The sequence below is a fragment of the Eucyclogobius newberryi genome, unplaced genomic scaffold, assembly GCF_026437365.1.
Source record: "Eucyclogobius newberryi isolate DKJ021-1_F unplaced genomic scaffold, fEucNew1.0.hap1 SCAF_8, whole genome shotgun sequence".
In the NCBI taxonomy this organism is placed as follows: domain Eukaryota; kingdom Metazoa; phylum Chordata; class Actinopteri; order Gobiiformes; family Gobiidae; genus Eucyclogobius; species Eucyclogobius newberryi.
The window spans coordinates 15897368-15918653 of NW_027316500.1; the positions used below are offsets into that span (position 1 = coordinate 15897368).

Here is a 21286-nt window from a genome sequence, read left to right on the forward strand (position 1 = left end):
AAATTGTGAAGTGCACTGTATTGCTCACAAATCCCATCATAAGTAAGCACAAACGTTACAATTACAGCTTCAAACATTGAATAAGTGTACAAATATTTACACTTTAAGCACTATATCCTTCCCTTTTCACTCAGTTTGAACTTATGAGGAAATACTGTGTTGGTAAGATTCTTTTTCCGTCCATCTTTATGTCTACGAATAGCCTGCGTGCTAAAAAGACACTGAGGTTTACGAAACTGAAATACACTAGTATCAACACTTGCTAAATCTGACTCAAACTTTTCCAGAAAACAAATACAGTAAGCATCTTTCATGGAATTCTAATTTGGATCCTGTCCTTAGCAGACCCAACGCCACCAAGTCTGTAGTCTCTGCAGCAGACTGACTTGTGTCTGCATGTTTCATGTGCCATCAAGTTTTACTGTAGTAACATACCTCTTGGCCTGGGTGGTATGGCCCTTTCTCATCAGTCACGTTCACCATGGTTACAGTGAGGCGGGCTCATTTTAGAGCCAGTGGTTTGTGGCCTTATGAACAAGGAAATATCTGCCCTGTGGTATAGGGAGCTTCTTTAGGACATAGTGTTTGAGACTATTCTGGGGCTTTTCCTGTAGGCTACATTCACACAGCTTTATGTTAATGGTGTGATATCTACACCATGAGACGAATGGGATGAAACCAGTCCAAATTACAGGTCAGATCGGTGGAGAAGCGAGCCAGCTCACAGTAGTCAGGATAATACAATTTCAAATTTGATTTCAATACTATAGATAAAACGTCATACCAATTTCAGTACAATATAATTACAAAACATTTTTGGACAATAAAATGTAATGTTTTTTTTAGACTAAATAATAGTATTTTCTTGTGACCATGTGATCTTATACTAGTTCTGATCAAGCTCAAGAACATCCTAAAGCTGTTCAGGAAACACTACAGAAAACTACTATCAAAACTAGATACTCATTTGAGCATCGATTAGTATGATTTGTGATACTTTTGACTACTCTAGTAGTCTAGTAGTACTCACAGTACGAATGTATGTTTTTCAAGTTTGTCTACCTTTTTCTATCTTGTAGTTTTTCTACACTAAACTAATTGGGTGAATTTAAGATAGATACGTTTCATGTGATGCTGTGGAACATTCCAGGCAGGGCAATAGGCAATAACATCTCCATGGAGACAAGTAGGGCGGCCTGTCCAACAGAAAAGTTACGCAGTGTACAATTAAGTAAGAGTAAAAGACATGGTATAAGATGAGTGGGTGCTTTGGGTTTTCAGGATCACAAAATGAAAGTCTTATGCTGCTTATGTGATCGTTGTAGTAGAGTATTCCTTCCTACTTAGATTTTTCACTACGGTCCGACTTGTACTCACCCATAATATTGTCCAGTTAGAAGCAGGTATGATTCACAAAACTTCCCCTTCCAGTCCTTTAACACAAAGAGAGAACTAATTTCTTACGCATAATCTGTGCACTGATAAATTCAAATGTGTTGAGCAAGTGAGGGATTGGACTCCACTAATGGAAACACTGATGAACAAGATTTGCAAATTAGCCTGGATTCTTCAATTGCTTTTTTGTACAAGCATCAATAGTAGTAGGAGTTGAGCTCAGCAGGAGGGAGTGAGAGAGGGATGCTGGGAGGGTTATGTGGAGAAGGAGGGAAAAGGGTGGACTGAGAAAGTAGAGCTTTTGGCAACCACAATCCTCCAGTCAGTGACTCTCTCCCAGCTTCAGCCGGTGACATCAGGAGTGCCACTCTGCCTCTCTCAGGTATATACACTTTTCTATAACAATTTAAATGTTCTAATGTCGTCCTGCACGTGTAACAGGTGTTGCATTTATATAATTTGTCCTTTTATGTCTTTTGTGCTTGGTGATGAGAAACAGCTTATTAATTTACATGTATCTGAGGTCTGAAATGCTCCCTCAGTATACAACGTGTAAAACCAGTGTGGTCTGTGGAGATTTATTGTTTCAATGTGTTTTTCCAAGAGCTGCAGCGTGCAACATGTTTCTGTCTGGCTTGTTAGCCTCAAGGAGAACTTATTTTCTTGAATTGCGATACAAAAGTGAATTTCTGGAAGTTTAATTATATGCCGTTGAACACAAGCATCAATTATAACTGTGTTTTTGGCATCCACGACATTTTACAAGACTGGTAAAATGTCTTTCTACATTTGTGCAGATGATTTCACGTGGAATTATTTGACAAGTTATGAGATAATATACACATGTGAAAAAAAACAAAAGCTATCCTGAATTTATAGGGGTTTTCTATATTTTCCTTTTGTACAGCTAAATTAAAGGTAGATTTTATACACTAAACCATGCTGATAATGAAATATTGTGTTTTATTGTGTACTGACCAGGTGTGTCAGAAGCTTGTCAGAATGAGCCTGCCCTTGTCCCTGAGTGTCCTGCTCCTCCTGCTCCTGTCCCTGTCCACTTCCACTCGTGCTGAACCACGCAGGACGTCAGCGCAGGGCAGATCCCCTCGTGCGGCTGCAGCCAAAGTGAGACTTGCGGGGCAGTTTCCACGCGGTCCGAATGAGGGCCGGGTGGAGGTCCTGCACAACACCACCTGGGGGACCGTGTGCGACGATGAGGTGGACATCAAACTGGCCAATGTGGTGTGCAAAGAGCTGGGCTTCCACAGCGCCGTCACCTGGGCGCACAGCGCGAAGTTCGGAGAAGGAGAGGGTGAGTGAGAGCAACAAGTTCATCAAAGTCTTGCTTAGAATATAGTTAATTTTGTCCTGTTTTGTGTGCAAGTTCATGCTCAGGAAAAGCTAACCTAACCTTTTGTGGTTTAAATCTTTCTCTGCTAAACTTTGATAACTCCCTAAGCCTATAACCTAAGTGTGATCTTGTTATGAGAACCCCACCAATTAAGATTCCTAAAATAAGTATGCTACCAAGCCTGTAAAGTGACAAAGATATCTTGGCTTTTAATTGTAGCATACATCTCATTAAGGCAGCCAGGCAACCCGGGCCTTGTATAGCAACTATATGGGTTTTGTTTGAGAATAATGACAGCATTTGCCCGCCCCAGAGTTGTGCAACACTTGCTGTGGTTTACAGACGATCTTTACTGCTGCTTTATAAATTTAAATTAAAGACAAGAGTAAGTGGTTGGGACAAGCAGTAGTTACAGCAGCCATCTATGTAAAGTTCTTATCACTCGGAAAATCTGAATCTACAGTTTTAGTGCCTTGATTTAAATGTTTGTGTAGAAAAAGGTTATATTTTTCTTTAAGGTCCCATATGGATGGACAATGTGCGCTGTAATGGCTCTGAGAAATCCCTGAAGGACTGCAAGCACAATGGTTGGGGAGTGAATGATTGCAAGCACTCAGAAGATCTGGGTGTGGTGTGCGCCCCTGAGCGCAGGTTGGACCAAACAGCCAGTACGGGCCACACTTCTCTGAGGCCCAATCTGAACCCTGCACCTCAGTGGCAGGGCCTTGTTTCCACCAGAAGACATCCTGGATATGGCTACTATGGAAATGGACATCCTTATGAAGTACCACGGTTCAACAGACCCCATCATTACGAGGTACGGTTGTAAAATGTGTTTATTTATTGAACATGCTGAGGACATTTTGGTTTTTCCCATTCCAGGGTCATGGTAAGGTCCGCATTGAGGAGGTGCGCTTGCGTCCCATCCTCATGGCCACAAAGCGAAAGAGCTTGGTCACGGAAGGCGTGGTTGAAGTGAAGCATGCTGGGAGATGGAGGCAGGTGTGTGATTTGGGCTGGAGTCTGAACAGCAGCAAAGTTGTATGTGGGATGCTTGGCTTTCCAGAGGCTACGCAGCACAACGTCAAAACATACAAGTAAGTACAAGTGCAAGTTTAAGCGCTGTCTCTACTTAGAATGAATATAATTGACCTTAATTAACACAGCGAGTCAGTGTGCTGACTGTGGCTCAGTGCTAAAACATATCATAAGGGTTAGAATCTACAGTAGCATCCTATTAAGAGCTGCAGTGTGTAAATGCATTTTGTGGGGCTTATCTTTTCACTGCAGCCACCTCTCTCCTGCCCCTTTAGCCCCAGGTCCCTCTCAGCTCCAGAGGATGATAAAGGAATCACTGTCCACTCAGCACTGGCCTCTCTATAAAACTCTCTGAAGTCATATCACCTCTGCTCACCTCATTTCTCCCCTCTGACTCCTTTGCGCTGTGTCCTTAGAGATTTTATCTCACGCTTACTGCTCAGCTAACAGCTCCACTTTAACATCTAAAAAAACATGCTGAAAAAGCTAATTGTGCTGTTGGATATTAACCCTATGTATTTGTCTCCAAGTTGCTGAAATGTCAGATGTATTAACTTGCATACATACTACGTATTCTCACGTGAACATAACAACAGTATTATATAAGCATGTTGGCATCTTCTACTGGGGCCACATAAAATCACTTTTTATGCAGCAATTTTTTTAAATTTTTTATGTCAAATACTTATGTCACTCACTGCAAAAATATACAGACTTACAATATAAGACATTTTTAATACATTCCATATTGAAAAAATCCAGCCAGTCTGTGCTGGTCCCAAGCCTGAATAGATTGGGAGGATTGCATCAAGCAACAAAAAATCTTTCAAAATCTTATTTCAAATCACTGCCCAGAAGAATCATAATTTGCAAGATTTGAGAAATGATCTATTGTCCATGTGCAGTTCAAGTTCTGTACTACATTTGCATAATAATAAGTCTTTTTTCCATTCCTTGAAAACCCTGGCAGCCCCTCGAGGGAGCAGTAACGTAATTGCCCGTCTGTTTGCCCGACACATGCCTTCACTTCTACTCCTCCTGCTGAAAAAGAAAGCAAGCGCGGTTTTGGGAAGGTTCTGCTCCTCAACCGCATTAGGACCACACATTAGCACAGAGTTACTCCAGAGTCGTCACCCAACTCCCGTGTGACCGTTTGCCCCCGGCTCGCGAGGGCCGTCCCAGCTGAAGCCTTGCTGTAGGTGATTCACAGTGCAGTTATTCCCTCTCTCCGCTGCTAATGTGACTCAACTGCTGACAAACCGCGCCACGAGCTCTGTTCTTGGAGCGCGGGATTCCTCTTGGTGCTGGAAGGCTGTAACAGTTGATGGTCTATATAGCGTATTTGCTTTATAGACTTTTCTAACTTTTTACAGACTGAATACAGGGGCCATATCGAAGTTCTCAGTCACTCATAGCTTTGCCCTTGAACAGAGTTGTCACCGGTGGACTGGGAACACAGCATTGCTTTAACTGGGTTCAATTGCACAAGGAGGGCATCACCAGAAGTCATATTTTAGACCATAAAAGCACAAGCACCTTACTCTCGCCCAGAACGTCACGTGAGCCGGATCATTTATCACTACATTACCTTTTGCTGTGCTTGCTCGGTGCCTCTCTGCGACTCTTCTTTGGACGCTCGCAAAATGCGAAAGGGCAGAGTTCTGTAGCAGCTGGAGGGCTACACCGGTGCTTTTGTCACTGGTTATTTTCAATGTTTTACCACATCTGAACCCCTCGTTTGTATTGTTTAGGGATATGATATGAAGCGCTATAGATGTGTCTGTGTCGTGTGTAAATTATACGGCTGGAGTGGCGCTGGCTTGATGCATCTGGGCTGCTGTGCTGACGGTGACCTGATGTTTTGCTGTGGCCGCAGGAGCTATACTGGTCGAAAACCATGATGATTTGTTTGCTTCCAAAACTGTACCTGATTTGTATTTCAAAGGCGGTGTGTGAAACAACAGCATCTTTTCAGTCTCACAGTCTCATTTAGGTTTGTGTAATCCTCAAGCTCAAAATGAGTAACTCGACGCTCACATTTTCCAATCCAGTTTGCGATGATGGGACGTTTGTTTGGAATAGGATTTACTCTTACATCCGGATTTCTGCACCATCCCGTTCCATTCATCCACACTTGGTACATTCATCCCCAAAAGATAAACTGCCTAGTGAGTCCTTGTAGAACTAAATGGACATGATTTTTCTTGTTATAATGTAGTATTTGTGTAATAACTGAATATGAGCAGTCACAGACCATCCAGACACTGGTGCCACTCATCACTCGTCCCATCACCTTTACCTGGGGTCCATTCTTAGAAATCTGCCTATGTTTCTTAGATGAGCCTCTGAAGATGCTGTAATTACACGTTGGTCAAGACTGAGGCTCTCCAGGGTTTTGCTGAGAGAGAAAATACTTTCTCAATTACAGCTGTGTGAGCGAGAGAGCAGACTGTGCTGCAGCCGGAGGACGAGTGTTACAAGAGCGACCTGCAGACTCAGAACAAGAGTCAGACAAGCCAAAGTCTCACCGGGCGGCTCACGTGAAATATGTCCAATTACAGTAGCCGTGCAGGGCAGAGCCGCTGTGTCAGCAGCTGTCTATTTCCCTCTGTCACTGTAGTCATTTCACAGCCAAAATGGTGTTTTATGTTTAATTAGGCCTCGGCTGAACTTTACTTGGATGGTGCTATCATTTACAGACCTCTGCGTGACCCAGTCTGCTGTCTGTGTCTGACGTCTGTGTGATTTCTCTCAATGACCTTCTCTTTCATTTATTTTCCCTTCTTTTAATTTTTCTGCAACCTCTTTTGTGGCTTGGGAAACTCACTTAAAGTTATTTGATGCTGCTCAATCTAGAGTGTAGCAGTGGATTGTTAAACAAACTCATTAAGTGTAAATGCTTGTTCTAGTTAACCAAGTTTCAATCAAACCAATCAGTCAAATATTTTGTACAAATACACATAATGTAGTCATTCTCTTTTGCAATAAATTAGGAATCTTGAAATCATATTGTCCTCTGCGGTTCATTACTTTATAATGATAAGCAGTGCTATGAAGTCCCGAGTTCCCAAACAAGTCAGACATGTTTGCCTCATGTGGAAAGCGTGTTGATTACGTTGAGTTACTGCAGAGCCACATGGCAGACACATCGACTTCATTTACAAGTCTGATTTAAGGCTCTATAAAGAGTAACACAACAACACAATGTGTCAGTCTAAGCTTCAGTCACAGCATGCACGTGTTTATAATGTTGTCTATGAATATTTCTTTCAGTACAAATAATATCCCGGAGAACATTTTGGATCCATTAATCAGAAACACCCCTTTCCAAAGACATAAAATTACAAATGTTTCACCTGAAAGTCACTTAAAAAGTCTTATAGTAATATTTGCTGTTCTAGAATGAGAGAGTACGTGCACAGAAAGGGTTGTTTTGCTACTGACTTCAGGGAACATCAGCATTAGTTTCCTCTGAAAATTGTTTGTTTTCAAGGCTTGTGCTGTGCTTACAGGAATGTTGGCATTTTTATGATACAAATATTTGTTGATTTGGTCTTACTTGGAGTTGTGTTTCTTTAAAAAGGACCTCCAAATTCAGCTTTTTGTGTTTACAAAATGAGCTAACATTGCCAGAGGAGTGGCAAAGTCAATCATTTATGGGATTTGGTGTCAACCTCTACATAAATAAATAAATAATAACAATACAAGGTCTACCTGTGATGCTGCAATGACAACACAGCATCTCTTGTACAGTAAAGTCAGGAGTGAGTACTGCAGTAGTTGATGTGTTTGGGTCGGATGGCACGAGGCGGGGCATGTCTTTGTTGCTTGTGTGTCCTGTGAGTGAGTCTCGGTGCATAACACTGTGTTTCTCACATGTGCCAGTGTATTTTGTTTGGAGATTGTGCTTGGTTGAACCTTGTTTTCCCAGAAACGGAACCAGTAGATCACTGAAGTTCTATTTTTTAAGCCTTACTGTGGCTTTGGAGGTTAAAAACTCATTTCAAAAATAGCAACTGTTTTTCCATCTTTTCATAGTATTTTACATCCTGTCCTAAAATAAAAATCGTTATTGTGTTACAGAGCTACGTATAGGAAGACAATGTTTCTAAATAATATCCGCCAGCTTAGTATATTTGAGCCAAATGACTTAACCCCACATTCCTCTGGAATACTTCTCCTTATCTTGGCCAGACAGAAAGCTCTGTTGTCTTTAACTGCAGAGCTTATGATTCACTGCCCATTTAATCTGAGCACAGTAAACACTGTGGACGGCAAACACGCCACATTTCAGATGGTAATATATGCTACTGAAACCCATAAAGGACAAAAAGACATGGAGACTCTGCTTGATATAAGTGGAGGCACATTTTCCTTGCACTGTTCCAACTAGTGCTATCAATGGATCCACATTTACCAGAAAACCACACCATTGTTTTACAGGAAACCTTGAAAACTTACATTTGTTGTTCAATAAAGACTATTCTAGGGCATCTCAAGTTTCAACCATCAATCTAGTAATAATAACAGTGTTCCTTTGTGGCACTCTGAACGGCGGTGCTGTTATATAAAACAACAGCAGATGCTAAAAGAAATGTGGCTGCAATGAAATACAGCGCTGTCAACGACTATGCTTTTGTTCTTTTACAGGAAAATATGGGATATGAAGGTTACAGATCCCTCAACAAGGTATTTTTACTTTTTAAAATGTGTATCACTTTTATTTCCCTCCATGGTTTAATAACGTACCCTTCCTCGCAGACTGAGCATGATGTCAAAGAAGAAGGGATTCTGGGTGGAGAAAGTTCACTGCTTGGGCACGGAGAACAGCTTGTCAGAATGTCGCGCCCAGCTCTCCATCCCACGTAGCCCCGCCCCATGCAACAAAGGACGACACGCGGTGGTCAAGTGTATCCCGGGACCCCAGTTTGCCCGGATATCATCTGGAAGACCGCAGGCCCCTTATCCAGCTGTGGTAAAGTCACGTCAGTTCAGCTTCGTTCAAATTTTCCCAGTTCTGATTTCATCTTCATTTTGTTTTGCAGCCGGTGCGTCTGAAGGCCGGGCCCAGACTGGGTGAGGGGCGCGTGGAGGTGCTCCGAGATGGGAAATGGGGGACTATTGTGGATCACATGTGGGACAGAACGGCAGCCAGTGTGGTCTGTCGAGAGCTGGGATTTGGAGCCGCTAAAGACGCACTTCATGGAGCTTTCATGGGACAAGGTAAGAACACATTGTTGTAGAAGAAATTGCAGTAGCCCGATGGTTTTGAAATAAGAGGAATGAGGCTCGAGTTCTAACACAGGAGAAGTTTATTTCCATCGGTACTGCACTTGGAGACATGAACCCGTAGACATTGCAATTGTGTGAGCGTTCCAGTTTATTCCAGTCTGGTAATGTTTCTCTGGTGAAGATGAGCTGGCAGTGATTGGCTGCCACAGGGACACAATCCTATTCTCTTCACAGTGTCGAGGTCACAATATCACATTTTAGTGTTCGGTTGTAATTATTATTGCGAGAGTAAATATCACAATTTAATGATTATTCATGACTATTGACCAAACAACCTTCTTTTACACATTTTCATTTACACAATTCCTTTGGTCTAGATGTGAAATAAGCAGACATTTAAGTTGAGGCTGAGTATGAATTGAAATGACTCACTACTCTATCTTACTTATTATTTTACTTTTGAATGTTTTAAGGTTATATTCTGAATAATCCCATTTATTCAACTGACCAATAAACCACGACATCTCTAATCTCAAATACCAACTAGGTGATGTCAAGTAGATTCCTTCACAGATTAGTTTGTCTTACCCAGCCTCTGCACGTGCCCTTAACAGATCAGATAACTCTTGTGTGTCGTGTGAGTGTTTTACTGCCACACACACTCCGACTGTCATCCCGGAGGCCGTGGTGGTTATCGTTGGCACCCCAATACTAAGTCCTAGATGTTATTGGAAATGAGCAAACGTTTTCAAGAGCTGCGGGCTGCCTTCTTCATTTCATCTTACTGAGGTCGGGGACTTTCGGTGCAAACCCAGCTGGGCCAGTGGCGTTCCCACCCTCAAAAACGTGAGAACAGATCGGCTATGGCTTGTTCACGGGCGTAGTCTTTAATCACGCTGATCAGGGTGAAATGCAGGATGACAGTCTGCTGGCTGCGCTCTCATTTGATCACATATATACTGCTGAATATGTAGGTTAACCTCTCAACGGGGAGTTCTAAGCAGTGGTGTTTCATTTGAGTTCATTTAAATGGAAGATCTAGGTTTGGCTTTACTTAGATGTTTTTTTTTTTTTTTGCACCTGTAATTAGAAAGCGATTGTAGCCATTTCACGTAGAGGTGTTTAATTATCAAGAGTGGGCATGAAAATACGGTGATAAAACTGGACATCACACATTTAGAGACTCTCTAGTTAAGATTGTCCACTTTATCACATCATCAAACATCAAAAAAACATCTTTTCTGCAGTCTCACCGCTCACGTTAACATTACTTTTGCTTTCTATCCTTTACAAGCGTCCAACTTCAAAGTCCACTTACAACTTCCCTTCTATAACATGGTATCCCGTTAAGACATTTTACTGACGTATAATTTTCCATCTGCACGGACGACCACATAAACATAGGTCTATATGTCGTTGGAAACAGTTGAAATTAAAGTCTTTGAGGAACAAGCTCGCGGTGAACGAGCGAGTTGTTTCAAACGCGCTGATCGAGCTTCATGTTGGAGGAGATTTCGAAGAAGAAAGGAAGTGGAATTCATCGTATCTGATGGAGGCTGCACATGAGAGCGAGTGTGATAAGAGTATTTGCGGTTGACCAACAATCTCAGCGTGGTTTTGAATAGTCTCCCATCAGATTTGGAGAAATGCTTTACAAGTTTAACCTGACATCAGATAAGTAAGACATATTCAGACTGAACAAAAAAGGATTACTCACGCACTTCTACTGCATTCTTCCTCTGCGCCTCAGCCCAGCCCTTCTGATTGCACGCCGAGTATGTTACCCACAACGGCCAAACTACAAGTATTTTGAGAAACTATTTGACAGGCAAAGTCAAAATGTAGGGAGGCTTTTTTCCTTGCACAGTTATAGCGTTACAGAATTTATGTCAACCGTTGAAAGTAAAGAAAAACTCAACTCTAAGGACATGTGCCAACTTTCTTAACTCCCATCATCATTGCATTCATCATGTGAGCCAAATTACAGGGAAAGCGTTTCTATTTCCTTTCTCAACCAACTTTGTTATTTTACTGTGTAATTTTACCCGGGAGTTACATATAGATACAGAATACAGCGCCTCCGCACAGAAGGGGCTAAACACGCTGGATGCTTGTATGGCCACGCTAATTTGGGTTTTTGTAGATTTCTCTAACTAGAGTTAAAAGGGGGAAGATCTCATCAGTTTGCGTGGATTACCTAAACAGCGGGAATGGGAGCGGAGCTTGTGGCCGAGGCTGAGCTGATAGAAGAGGAAGTGGTGGAGATATGTCGTTTTTATCTCTGTAAACCCACGCTCGGTGACCAGTATGGAACCAGGCCTGCAATCTAGCAAAGCCAACAGAAAATGCTGGGTTAGCCTGCAATTTTGTCCCCAACACTGAACCCGTCCTAAACTCAGCCCTTCCTCAGCCGACTCTTTTCCTTCTGGTCTCTGTGGTTTTGTTGATGTTGAAATCAACTGCAGCTCATTTCCACTTTCTCAGTTTTTGTCTTTTGTTTTAAGAAAACAGTCAAGGCTTTGTTTGCTGTTTGTGTGTGAACACTGGGATTATAGCGCCACAATCGTTCTCGTAATCATTCATGCTGTTCTTGTGCCAAAATGATGGCACAGTGAAGAAAAGTGTTAGAGACACATTCTACCACGATGATGACTACGGATTTAAGACATGCAGAGTATGAATATGATTAATACAACGCAATGAAGTACATTCAATCATTCTGGACATTTGTTGAACCGTGTACTTGATCAAATTTAATTTCAATTGATCAGTTTAGGTCATTTTAATTGAGAGATCCACAGCCAACATTTCAGTAAAAGCAAGCAAAGTTCAGACTTTGAAGTAATAGACTGAATTATTTTTACTATAATTGGCACTGTGTCTTTATGTTCATGATATTTTGATTAAAAGTCATCTTCATTTTCTAAAATAAGAAAAAAATAATTTAAAAATCATGATTCATATGAGGAAGTTTTATAAAAAAAAAGTAGATGCAATATTGCCCAGCCCTACAGCTAAAGGTCAATAAAGCTGTTTTTTTATTTTGAATGTAATGTAATTATTTAGTAATTGCTTGACACTTGATCTTGTGCTTTGCAGGCACTGGACCGATCCATATGAACAACGTCCAATGCATGGGGAGCGAGCGATCTATTCTGGACTGCTTCTACCAGGAAGTGCAGCCGTGGACCTTCAAACACAGCCAGGACGCCTCAGTACGGTGTCACATACCAAAGACCGGCAACGAAAACATGGTACAAAATGACATCATCGTAACACACACCCTTTTGAATGTCCATGGATGAGGAAATGTACGCCACAGCTGTCATTTGTGGACTCCAGGTGCGGCTGGCAGGTGGAAGAGTCCATTCTGAAGGTCGGGTCGAGGTTCTGATGGACGTCGGAGGGAGGAAGCGCTGGGGCTCCGTGTGCAGTGAGAACTGGGGCATCAACGAGGCCATGGTGGTGTGTCGCCAGCTCGGACTGGGCTTTGCTGCCAGCGCACATGAGGTAGCACTTCACACCACCGTTTACACCAGTTTGCAGAGTCAGTTGTGTTCATCTTGTGGGTTTATAATGGTATATTATAATGTTAATGTTAATGTTTTAAGAGTTGGTATTGCATTCAATTAAAGGAGATTGTTTTCCCTTCTCATTTAACCACTCAAAATTACATTGCTCTACCCCGATACACGGCCACTACTTACTTACCATCATTTTCAGAAATGTTGTTGATTTTTGCATAAATGAAAACAAAATCCTCTGATCGCTAATGTGAACTGCAGTTATTAGTAGGCGGTGACATTTAGGGGGACAAACTGTAAAGAGGCAGGCGAAAATCGTCAGTGAACTTTGTTTCTAAACATTGCATTTAAAAAATAATGATCTACGGGTGTCATAGATTATAACTATAAAACAGACATAAAATATCTTTAAAATTCATGGCCAACCAGACAAAAACAGTTTAATTTCTTCAAATGAGTGAAACACATTTAAACAGAAACACAGGTAACAATGGAAGAGCCTTTAAAGTACACTGTAAGCCATATTCTTCCTTTGTGATTCAGTCTGTGTGCTCCTTTCCCGGCAGGAGACATGGTATTGGACCGGCGACCCGAGTGCAGCCGAGGTGATTCTCAGTGGCACTCACTGTGTGGGCACCGAGCTCTCCATTCAGCAGTGTCGCCGTAACAACCACTTGCATTGTCCCAGAGGAGGCGGAACAAAGGCAGCCGGAGTCACCTGCTCGGAGAGTAAGTAAGCTAGCTTCTCAAAGTCAGAGCACAGCTGTAGCTCACATCTCTGTCCTCCACAGCCGCTCCTGACCTGGTGGTGGACGCTCAGCTCGTTCAGGAGACCACTTACCTGGAGGACCGCCCGCTGCACCTCCTCACCTGTGCCAACGAGGAGAACTGTCTGTCCTCCTCTGCCGCTCGGATGAACTGGCCCTACGGACACCGGCGACTGCTGCGCTTCTCCTCGCGCATCATGAACCTGGGCCGCTCCGACTTCAGGCCCAAAGCCTCAAAGGAGAGCTGGACTTGGCATCAGTGTCACAGGTACAACAACCTGCGAGTGTGAAGTAACGTGGCTGTTGAAAGAGGCTTAATTTAAGTTCATAGGTAAATAATGTGAGACACTTTTGGGGAAACCGCGTTATATTAAAACAAAAACAGATCCAGTTGTGGTTTGTAGAGGTTGTGCAACACAGCTAAAATATTTTCAATTGCACCTGTTCCACTTTTTTTAGATTACTGTACGTGCAGAAAGACATTATTAATAACACTCAAGTAATTCATGTCAGAAGAAAAAGTAAACAGGTTGTTGCTGTTCCAGGGAGATGTTCTTAAAATAATTTGACATGGATTTTGCACGCAATATCCAAAACTGAGCACAATAGAGCCTTGTTGGTCATCCTGCTCTAACTGGAATATGTAAGTGTGTGTTTAGAGTATGATTCTGTAATTAGCTTGACTGAGGGCTCTTTAGAGAGAGTTTCCTATGAGCGCGGTATCCATGTAAACAACCAACTTTTTATTGTTTTATTGAGTTATGGGTGGCCTTAAACAGTCCTGTCATCGTTCATTAGATGGTGTGTGGTGGCAGAAAGAGTGTGGAAATAAAGTCTAGACCAATCCGGTTTGAGTAAGTCACATTTAACAACATACAGAGCAGACCATACTTGGTCCGGTCACGCAAACATTTGTAACAAAAACACATAGGATCTGTGGATGTAATTCAAAGGCTTCCTTTCACGTGAAGAAGGTAAACAGCTCGGCCAAGTCTGTGCTTCAACAAGCTTCTGTAAGAGGTGTTACGGTGACACCCATGCTCGTGCTCTAGCAGTGAGGTCATTAGGCTATTAGCCATAGGGAGCCAGTGTTCATGAAGCTCAAACGCACACAGTAACAGACAGAAATATGCAGGCTCTCACTTGGAGTTTCCCTCTCTGCCCTCTCAGGCACTACCACAGCATCGAGGTGTTCACGCACTACGACCTCCTCACGCTCAATGGCTCCAGGGTTGCCGAGGGACACAAGGCCAGTTTCTGTCTAGAAGACACTTACTGCCCTGATGGTACGTTCATTTATGTTCATAACTAATCACAAATCTTCATCAAACCTTTAGCTTTAGACTGATTCATGTGTAACATCTCTCTCTAATGTACTGTATGTGTCTGGTAGGTGTTCAGAAACGGTTCTCTTGTTACAACATGGGCGACCAGGGCATCTCGGTGGGCTGCTGGGACACATATCGCCATGACATCGACTGTCAGTGGGTTGATGTGACCGACGTTCGCCCAGGGGACTACATTTTCCAGGTCACTATCCTTTATCTCTTTAGTATTAACCAATTCCAAATGGCATTATAACATCATTTACAAGGTGTTTCAACATAAAATGACATCTCTCCTTTCTGTAAATGGTTCTGACCTTCCCAAAGCCATCACAAGCCACAACCACCCATTGGCCTGTCATTATGTTGACCCTGCTCAATCAGTCGAGTCATTGTGGCAACTCGAGTTAAACACATCAATGAGACCACCTCCCATTATGCCCATCTCCAGTTGAGACTGCTGATCCCCATGGCATGAGGCGGTCCTTCAATCTTAGCACACTGCCAATTACCTCCCTGTGGCTGTGGGAGACGACTTGTGTAACAGCGGCTCGCACAGTGTGTCTGAGCGGGTGCCCTCCATTTAGTTCTGTAATTACCCCGGACTTGCACACTGTATTCATATAAAAATGTATTCAATTGACTTATAATAGATTCGGAAGACACATATAAATTCCCTTACTCGCCGATCATTTTATAGTTATGGCTGGTTGTGTGTAATTATAAAGTAGAACATTGCGGACTTGTGCTTATTTTGTAGGCCGATTATAAAAGAAATACGAAGAATACGAAGCACAGAAGTAGAAAGTACTCGAGGTTGAAGGGTCAGGTCATCCGAGGACCCAGCGGATCTGGCCAAGATAGAAACTAAATGAAAAAGCAAGAAGCGACAGTCATTCATCAAGGCTACAAAATTGGAAAGCTAGAAAAAGCTTTTACAAGAGTCTCCAGCTCGCTCGGCTGTTATTTCACTTATCTAGTAAAGTGCACATGATGACTGACTGCTCTAATCCTCCTCACTGCAGACAGATTCCACAAGTCTTCTTTTTGAACCACCCAGCACTAATGAAACGCACTAATTACCTAAATTAAGCAGTGCCTCTCTGGATTGCAGCACCTCTCCGCTAGGAACATTTCATTTGCCACCAAGGAATTCTCCCTGGTCTGTCTTTAATTTCACTGCCTGTTTCTCACTGGGCATATTCACAGAGGCCCATGCGGAACCAAGCCCCTCCAGGGACCTCATGCGCTTTACTCCAACGCTGTAATTTAGGTTGAAAAATTAAGAGACAGTTTTTTTGCGCATTTACAATGTTTTAAGGTTTGCTCTCGTTTTAGCACAGGTTGCCTTTCTTTGCCCCGTTGCTGTTTGTAACCTGTACTTAACGTGGGTGTAGCAGTTTACAGAGCAGCTATTAGAGTGAAAGGCTTCTCTGTGTTATCACTCGGACAGATTAAGAGAATGGTTGTATCAGCAGTTATGCAGCAACACTGCAAAAACACATTATTAGTGCAGGCAATGCCAGAAGTCACAACAACATTATGTATAACGAGCGTATTGCTTAGTTTTCTGACCGCAAACTAATTTAACAAACTCTGTGTCTGCAAAATATGGCCCCTAAATGCAAATAGTTCTTACAATCTGTGTAGAGTACATACACAAGTTTTGTTTTCTATTGTCCTAGTTATGTGAAGCGTCCTTGAGTTGGTTGAAAAGCGCTATATAAAATGTATGTATGTATGTATTATTCTGATTATATTATTATTATTATAGATATTCATTTACAGCTGGTATCTACGGTGCAGTTACAGCGATCTTTGCTTCATATCCCATTAACAACAAATAACTTCACATAAATAATATATGTTTATTTAAAAGCAACAGTATGTCACTTTTTGGAGGAGCCACATCAACTGCATCAATTACATGAGAATAAAAAAATAAAAGCTACATTTGGTGATGGAGATAGGTACGTTATAAGCCATTATGTGGAATATTATGACCAAAGAAACACTATTTCCATGGAGACGAGCAAGTACCGGGAGGAGATATAAGCCACTAACAAGGGCACAGGTTTCACTTGTTTTTCAGTGCAATAAAAGCAAAAAGGAAACAAAACATACTTTTTTGGCTTAAAACGTATGTGCTGGGGCTTTAGAAATAAAATGCAGATGTTTAGGTTTGTGGGACTAGATTGATGATGATGATGATGATAATTATAATAATGAAATATTTTTTGCCAACTAGCTTCACACAGGGCAGTCTGGGCATAACTGGATCCATCACACTGCTTTTTCCATTACTTTTTACAGACTCAGATAAAAGAAGGGAAGAGATGATTATTTATAAAAGTACTGAAAACTCAATCACCTAAAAACTGATTCGATAAATTCTGATAATTTGGGTAGTTATTTCATGTTTCCCTTGGAGTTTACACTTTTTACAATAGCAACTTGAAACAATATGGCAGTGAGCAGTGTTATTTTCATGTATCAGGCAAATACTACAACACTACTACTATCACAGAACCATCTAAATGACAGTAAATTATTTCCTTATCGCAGGTGGAGGTCAACCCCTCAATGGACATGGCTGAGTCTGACTTCATGAACAACGTTATGCGATGCCGCTGCAGATATGACGGACAGAGAGCGTACATGTACGGCTGCCACGTCGGTAAGAGCACGTTCACTTACGGCGAGGTCTGAGTGCCGTTATCTGCATCTAATGTTGTCGTTTACTGTGCAGGGGACGCATACAGCGCCGAAACCGAGGATCTGTTCGAGCATCAGAGACAAATCAACAATAACTTTGTGTAGGACGTCCCACACTACAGTTGAGTTCGGTGGCATTGAAAAGGGGCTGGAAACACTCACGGGGGCTGGGGATGAGGAAGCACAGGCAGCACACAAACTGTCTGTCCATAGAGTATGTTCTTTGCAGAGGTGGATTAAAAGTAACATAAATCACACCAAGAAAGAACAATTTGAGGTGAATCGCACTGACGAGGAAAGAACAGGTGCATTTGCTTTTTTTTTCAACATTTTTGTTTCAGTGAAAGGACTGAAAGTGGGGTGAATGTGGACGACTGGGGATTCAAAGGACAAAGAAGATTAAGACGATGAATAAGACTGTAGTGGGATTGTAGTGATCACAATGTTCACCAGAAAACACAAATCTGTTACGTATCCGGGTGCAGAGCTGGTCCCATTACGGCGTTAGCTACAATATTGTAACTGTAATCTAAAAAGAAAATGTGTTTCTAACTGTATGATTCAGACTTCAACTTATACTGGTGCTCTTTGTCAATACTGCACATTTAAATGTGTTTGAGGTGAATACCATTTTGGTTTATTTTGGTTTACTCCGAATAATAATTAGTGCTAAACTCTTGATCTATTTTATCCTTTAGTCAAGTGATGTTTATGAAGAAAAGCACTTTATCAAGTCAGTATTTGAAATTTGTCCCGATATGTTTTAGTCTCATTGATACAGATGGTGTTGAGGTATTAGGATATTTTACATGTTTCACTTTAGTTAAAAGTTTTCATTTGCAATGTTCTATTTATAGAGTTCTATTTATAGAGTAACTATTTACTATTACTACTTACTAGTAACTAGTGTCTCATTTCAAGACTTTTTTTCAAGCTACGACAGAAAACTCTTCTCACGGTTTAAGGGTGTAATAACTTTCCAGTGTTGCCTATGAATTTTTGAAGTTTGTATTTTATTTTACATATTAAACTGAGAGTTGCTCTTTTCTGTCTTTACTGATGGAGAGAAAAGCCTTTGGACAAAACCACAGTATTGTGGTCTGGAGGCGGGCTGCTCTCCCAGAGCATATAAAGCCTTTTAATTACATCTTTTTGGTTAGACCTAAGGTTATGGTTAAGATTAGGATATAGAATGGCTTTAAAAAGAACACTACAGAGGTGTAAAGGAAGTCTATGGATAAGTCCAGGACCACACACTACAACAATGATAGAGTTTAGAAGTAAAGCAGTTGATGTGGAGATGTTTGCAGATGCACAAATATTAGCACGGTATATTTAGTTCTTTTACACCAGAGCGGTGTTATGAGACGGTCACAAACCACAGAGAAGGCAGCTCTTCAGCCTCCAACAGAAAACAACATGTTTGTCTGGACAAGTGAAACAAACATGTCTATCTCCCATGACCAGCAGAATAAGTGCCTCTAAGCTTTTCCCCAAACACTGGTCCACTTTATTTGCTTTTTAACATGGAACTTGTGTTGTTTTCTACTCATTAACTGTGTGATGTGTTTCCCATCCTGTCATTCTGGGCTAGCCCTGTTAAAGTTACTGATGGACAGTTTTTAGGACACAATTGGTGAGAGACGGGCCACTCGTAAAGATGAGTGTAGACCTCTCTAATTCCTTCAGCAGATATTTTTTTCTTTTGAATTCTCCAGTGTTTGTTTGAACTGTATGAACCATGTGGCTTTATAAAATGTAGTATTTATGCGTTCATGTTTTGTGATTTTGCAGGACTGTGTAGGGCCAATGTCTTTTCTGTGCTATTTAATATTTGATGTCGTTCTTAATGTTACTTAACGTTTGTACTTACTACAGTCCTCCTGTTACTGTTTGTTGACCATGCCTAACATTGCATAGCTAAATATTTCTATGGCCAGTTTCTTTTATTTTCCAAGGTACTGACTGCGTGAGCGAATTGGTGCTTTTTTCACAGACAGTGGTGCTCTCAGGGACTTTTGACCTCATCAAGAGTTAAACATGTGATGTGAGTTAGGTTGCTTTCAGCTATGGTCTTAACATAAATGGATCTATACATCTATGAGATATAGTATGTCCAGTGATACATTTTCCCTTGCGAAAAGTTGCAAATAGCCACTGGCTAATCAGTGGAAAACTCCAGTTCAAGAACAAATAAATCACATTCATTTATCATTACTGTGAATCAATAAAACTACATCACGAATGAACTGTCTGTCTGCTGTTTATTCTGCATGAGCTGCACATTATGTGTTGAGGATGAAGTGGTGTCAGTACTTTCTTTCCACCTGCTCTAATAGAGTCATTTAGTGGTGAGCTCTAAGCTCATATATTAAACACATTTAAGTCTTAAGTGTCTTCTGTGCCCAGTGACGAGCCTCTTAAGCCTGATGACGACTGAGTCCACTGCAAACACTCATGGGAACTGTCAATTTGCCGGGCCATTCCCAGCAACAAAAACCGCACAGTCAGAGTGTCAGACATATCATATCTGGGGGCGGGTTAATCAGCTCTGTCTGGAGAGGAAATTTACACTTAGAAAAGTCTGATTTTATTCAAGGCTGACGCGTCCACCCTAAAAGAAAACATGGCTTCTGTGTGAAGTGGTCCACCAGTCACTGAACAAACAGGAAGAAGAAACATGAACGAGCACCTGGACTAAAGCAGTCTTTTAATACCAGTTTAGCCCGCTCTCATGCCCTTTTAGAATATTACTGTAGATTATGATTAATGTTACTGTTTCCCCCAAAACTTTACTCTGCTTACTCTTTACTGTTACTCTTACGGTAAGTCACTAAACATAACCACTTTAATTCACTTTATTACTGGATGGTTTTATCTGCTCAAATATACATATAAAACATGTATTTAACAGGGTCGCTCCTCCACAGACCTGATCTGTAACATGGCGTGATGTTGTTACCTACTTGTCTCTACGAAGATGGATTTCAGTTTAATGCCACACTCTGGATTATTCTAAGAAAAGAGATTACCTCTCCATGGAAACAACTCTGCACCTGAAAAAGACACGCGCTGGAACAAAGAGTGTTACCTCTTGATGTAATCTCACATAACAGTCTAACATTAAACAAATCTACAGCCAAAAACACATTTTAATGTTATTTTACACGAGCCAGTCCACACAAAGGGCCCATCAAGCAGTCCCAGCTGAGCAAAACCATGTATCTAAAGTCGACTGGAGTCACATGAACAAACGTGTGTAGTCTTGATGTTCATTTTATCCTTGGAGCGCCACTTCCTGTTTGCAGCACATGTTTTTATTCCAGAGGGGCCCTGCGCCGCCCCACCCAGGCCCGAGTGGGACCACTGACAGCTCCACAATGGTGACTGTGTGCACCTTGGTTCAATGACAGACCTGTCCATACAAGCTCACACAACACCCACCCCACCGTTCCTAACTGGCAAATCACACAAACAACTGCACTGCGTAACACACCTTTGTCGTCATCTTCTTTTGGGAGGCAATGTTCCATCTCGCTCGGCTAGACAGGAATGGCGAGGGATTTAGACATCTGATTTGAGGAGAAATCTTGTCAGAAAGTGTTGTTCTGCATTCGCTCATCTTTGCACGGGCTTTAATGGCTATAGTATATTCCCATTACGTATAATTTAATTTGTGTGCACAACAATAGATCATACACAAACCAGTGGCATGCAAAAGAATTGGCTCCTTAAGTCATAACCTGGCATCATTAATATTTACAGATAAGAAAACTGCTCTCCCGCATTCATGTAATTACACCATCCTATTTGGGGGAAAAACACATTACGAGCCCCATTGAGAGTGCAAATGAATACACAAGGAGATTAATGATTTTAATATAGCAATGTACAGCCTTATCAGCTCGGCGGGGTGTATTCTATTGATGAGGTTGTACA

General features: G+C 41.7%; 1 protein-coding gene across 1 annotated transcript; it reads left to right on the forward strand.

The window, feature by feature from the left end:
• The first annotated feature begins 2396 nt into the window (after positions 1–2396).
• On the forward strand, positions 2397–17849 carry loxl4 (lysyl oxidase-like 4). Its single transcript, XM_072436296.1, has 14 exons — positions 2397–2707; positions 3265–3563; positions 3629–3843; positions 8435–8473; positions 8546–8759; positions 8830–9007; positions 12116–12270; positions 12359–12526; positions 13107–13269; positions 13332–13575; positions 14478–14593; positions 14701–14837; positions 17198–17309; positions 17382–17849. The coding sequence occupies exons 1-14, from the start codon at positions 2398–2400 to the stop codon at positions 17450–17452; spliced, it is 2421 nt and encodes an 806-aa protein (XP_072292397.1). The 5' UTR covers position 2397; the 3' UTR covers positions 17453–17849.
• Positions 17850–21286: the final 3437 nt, after the last annotated feature.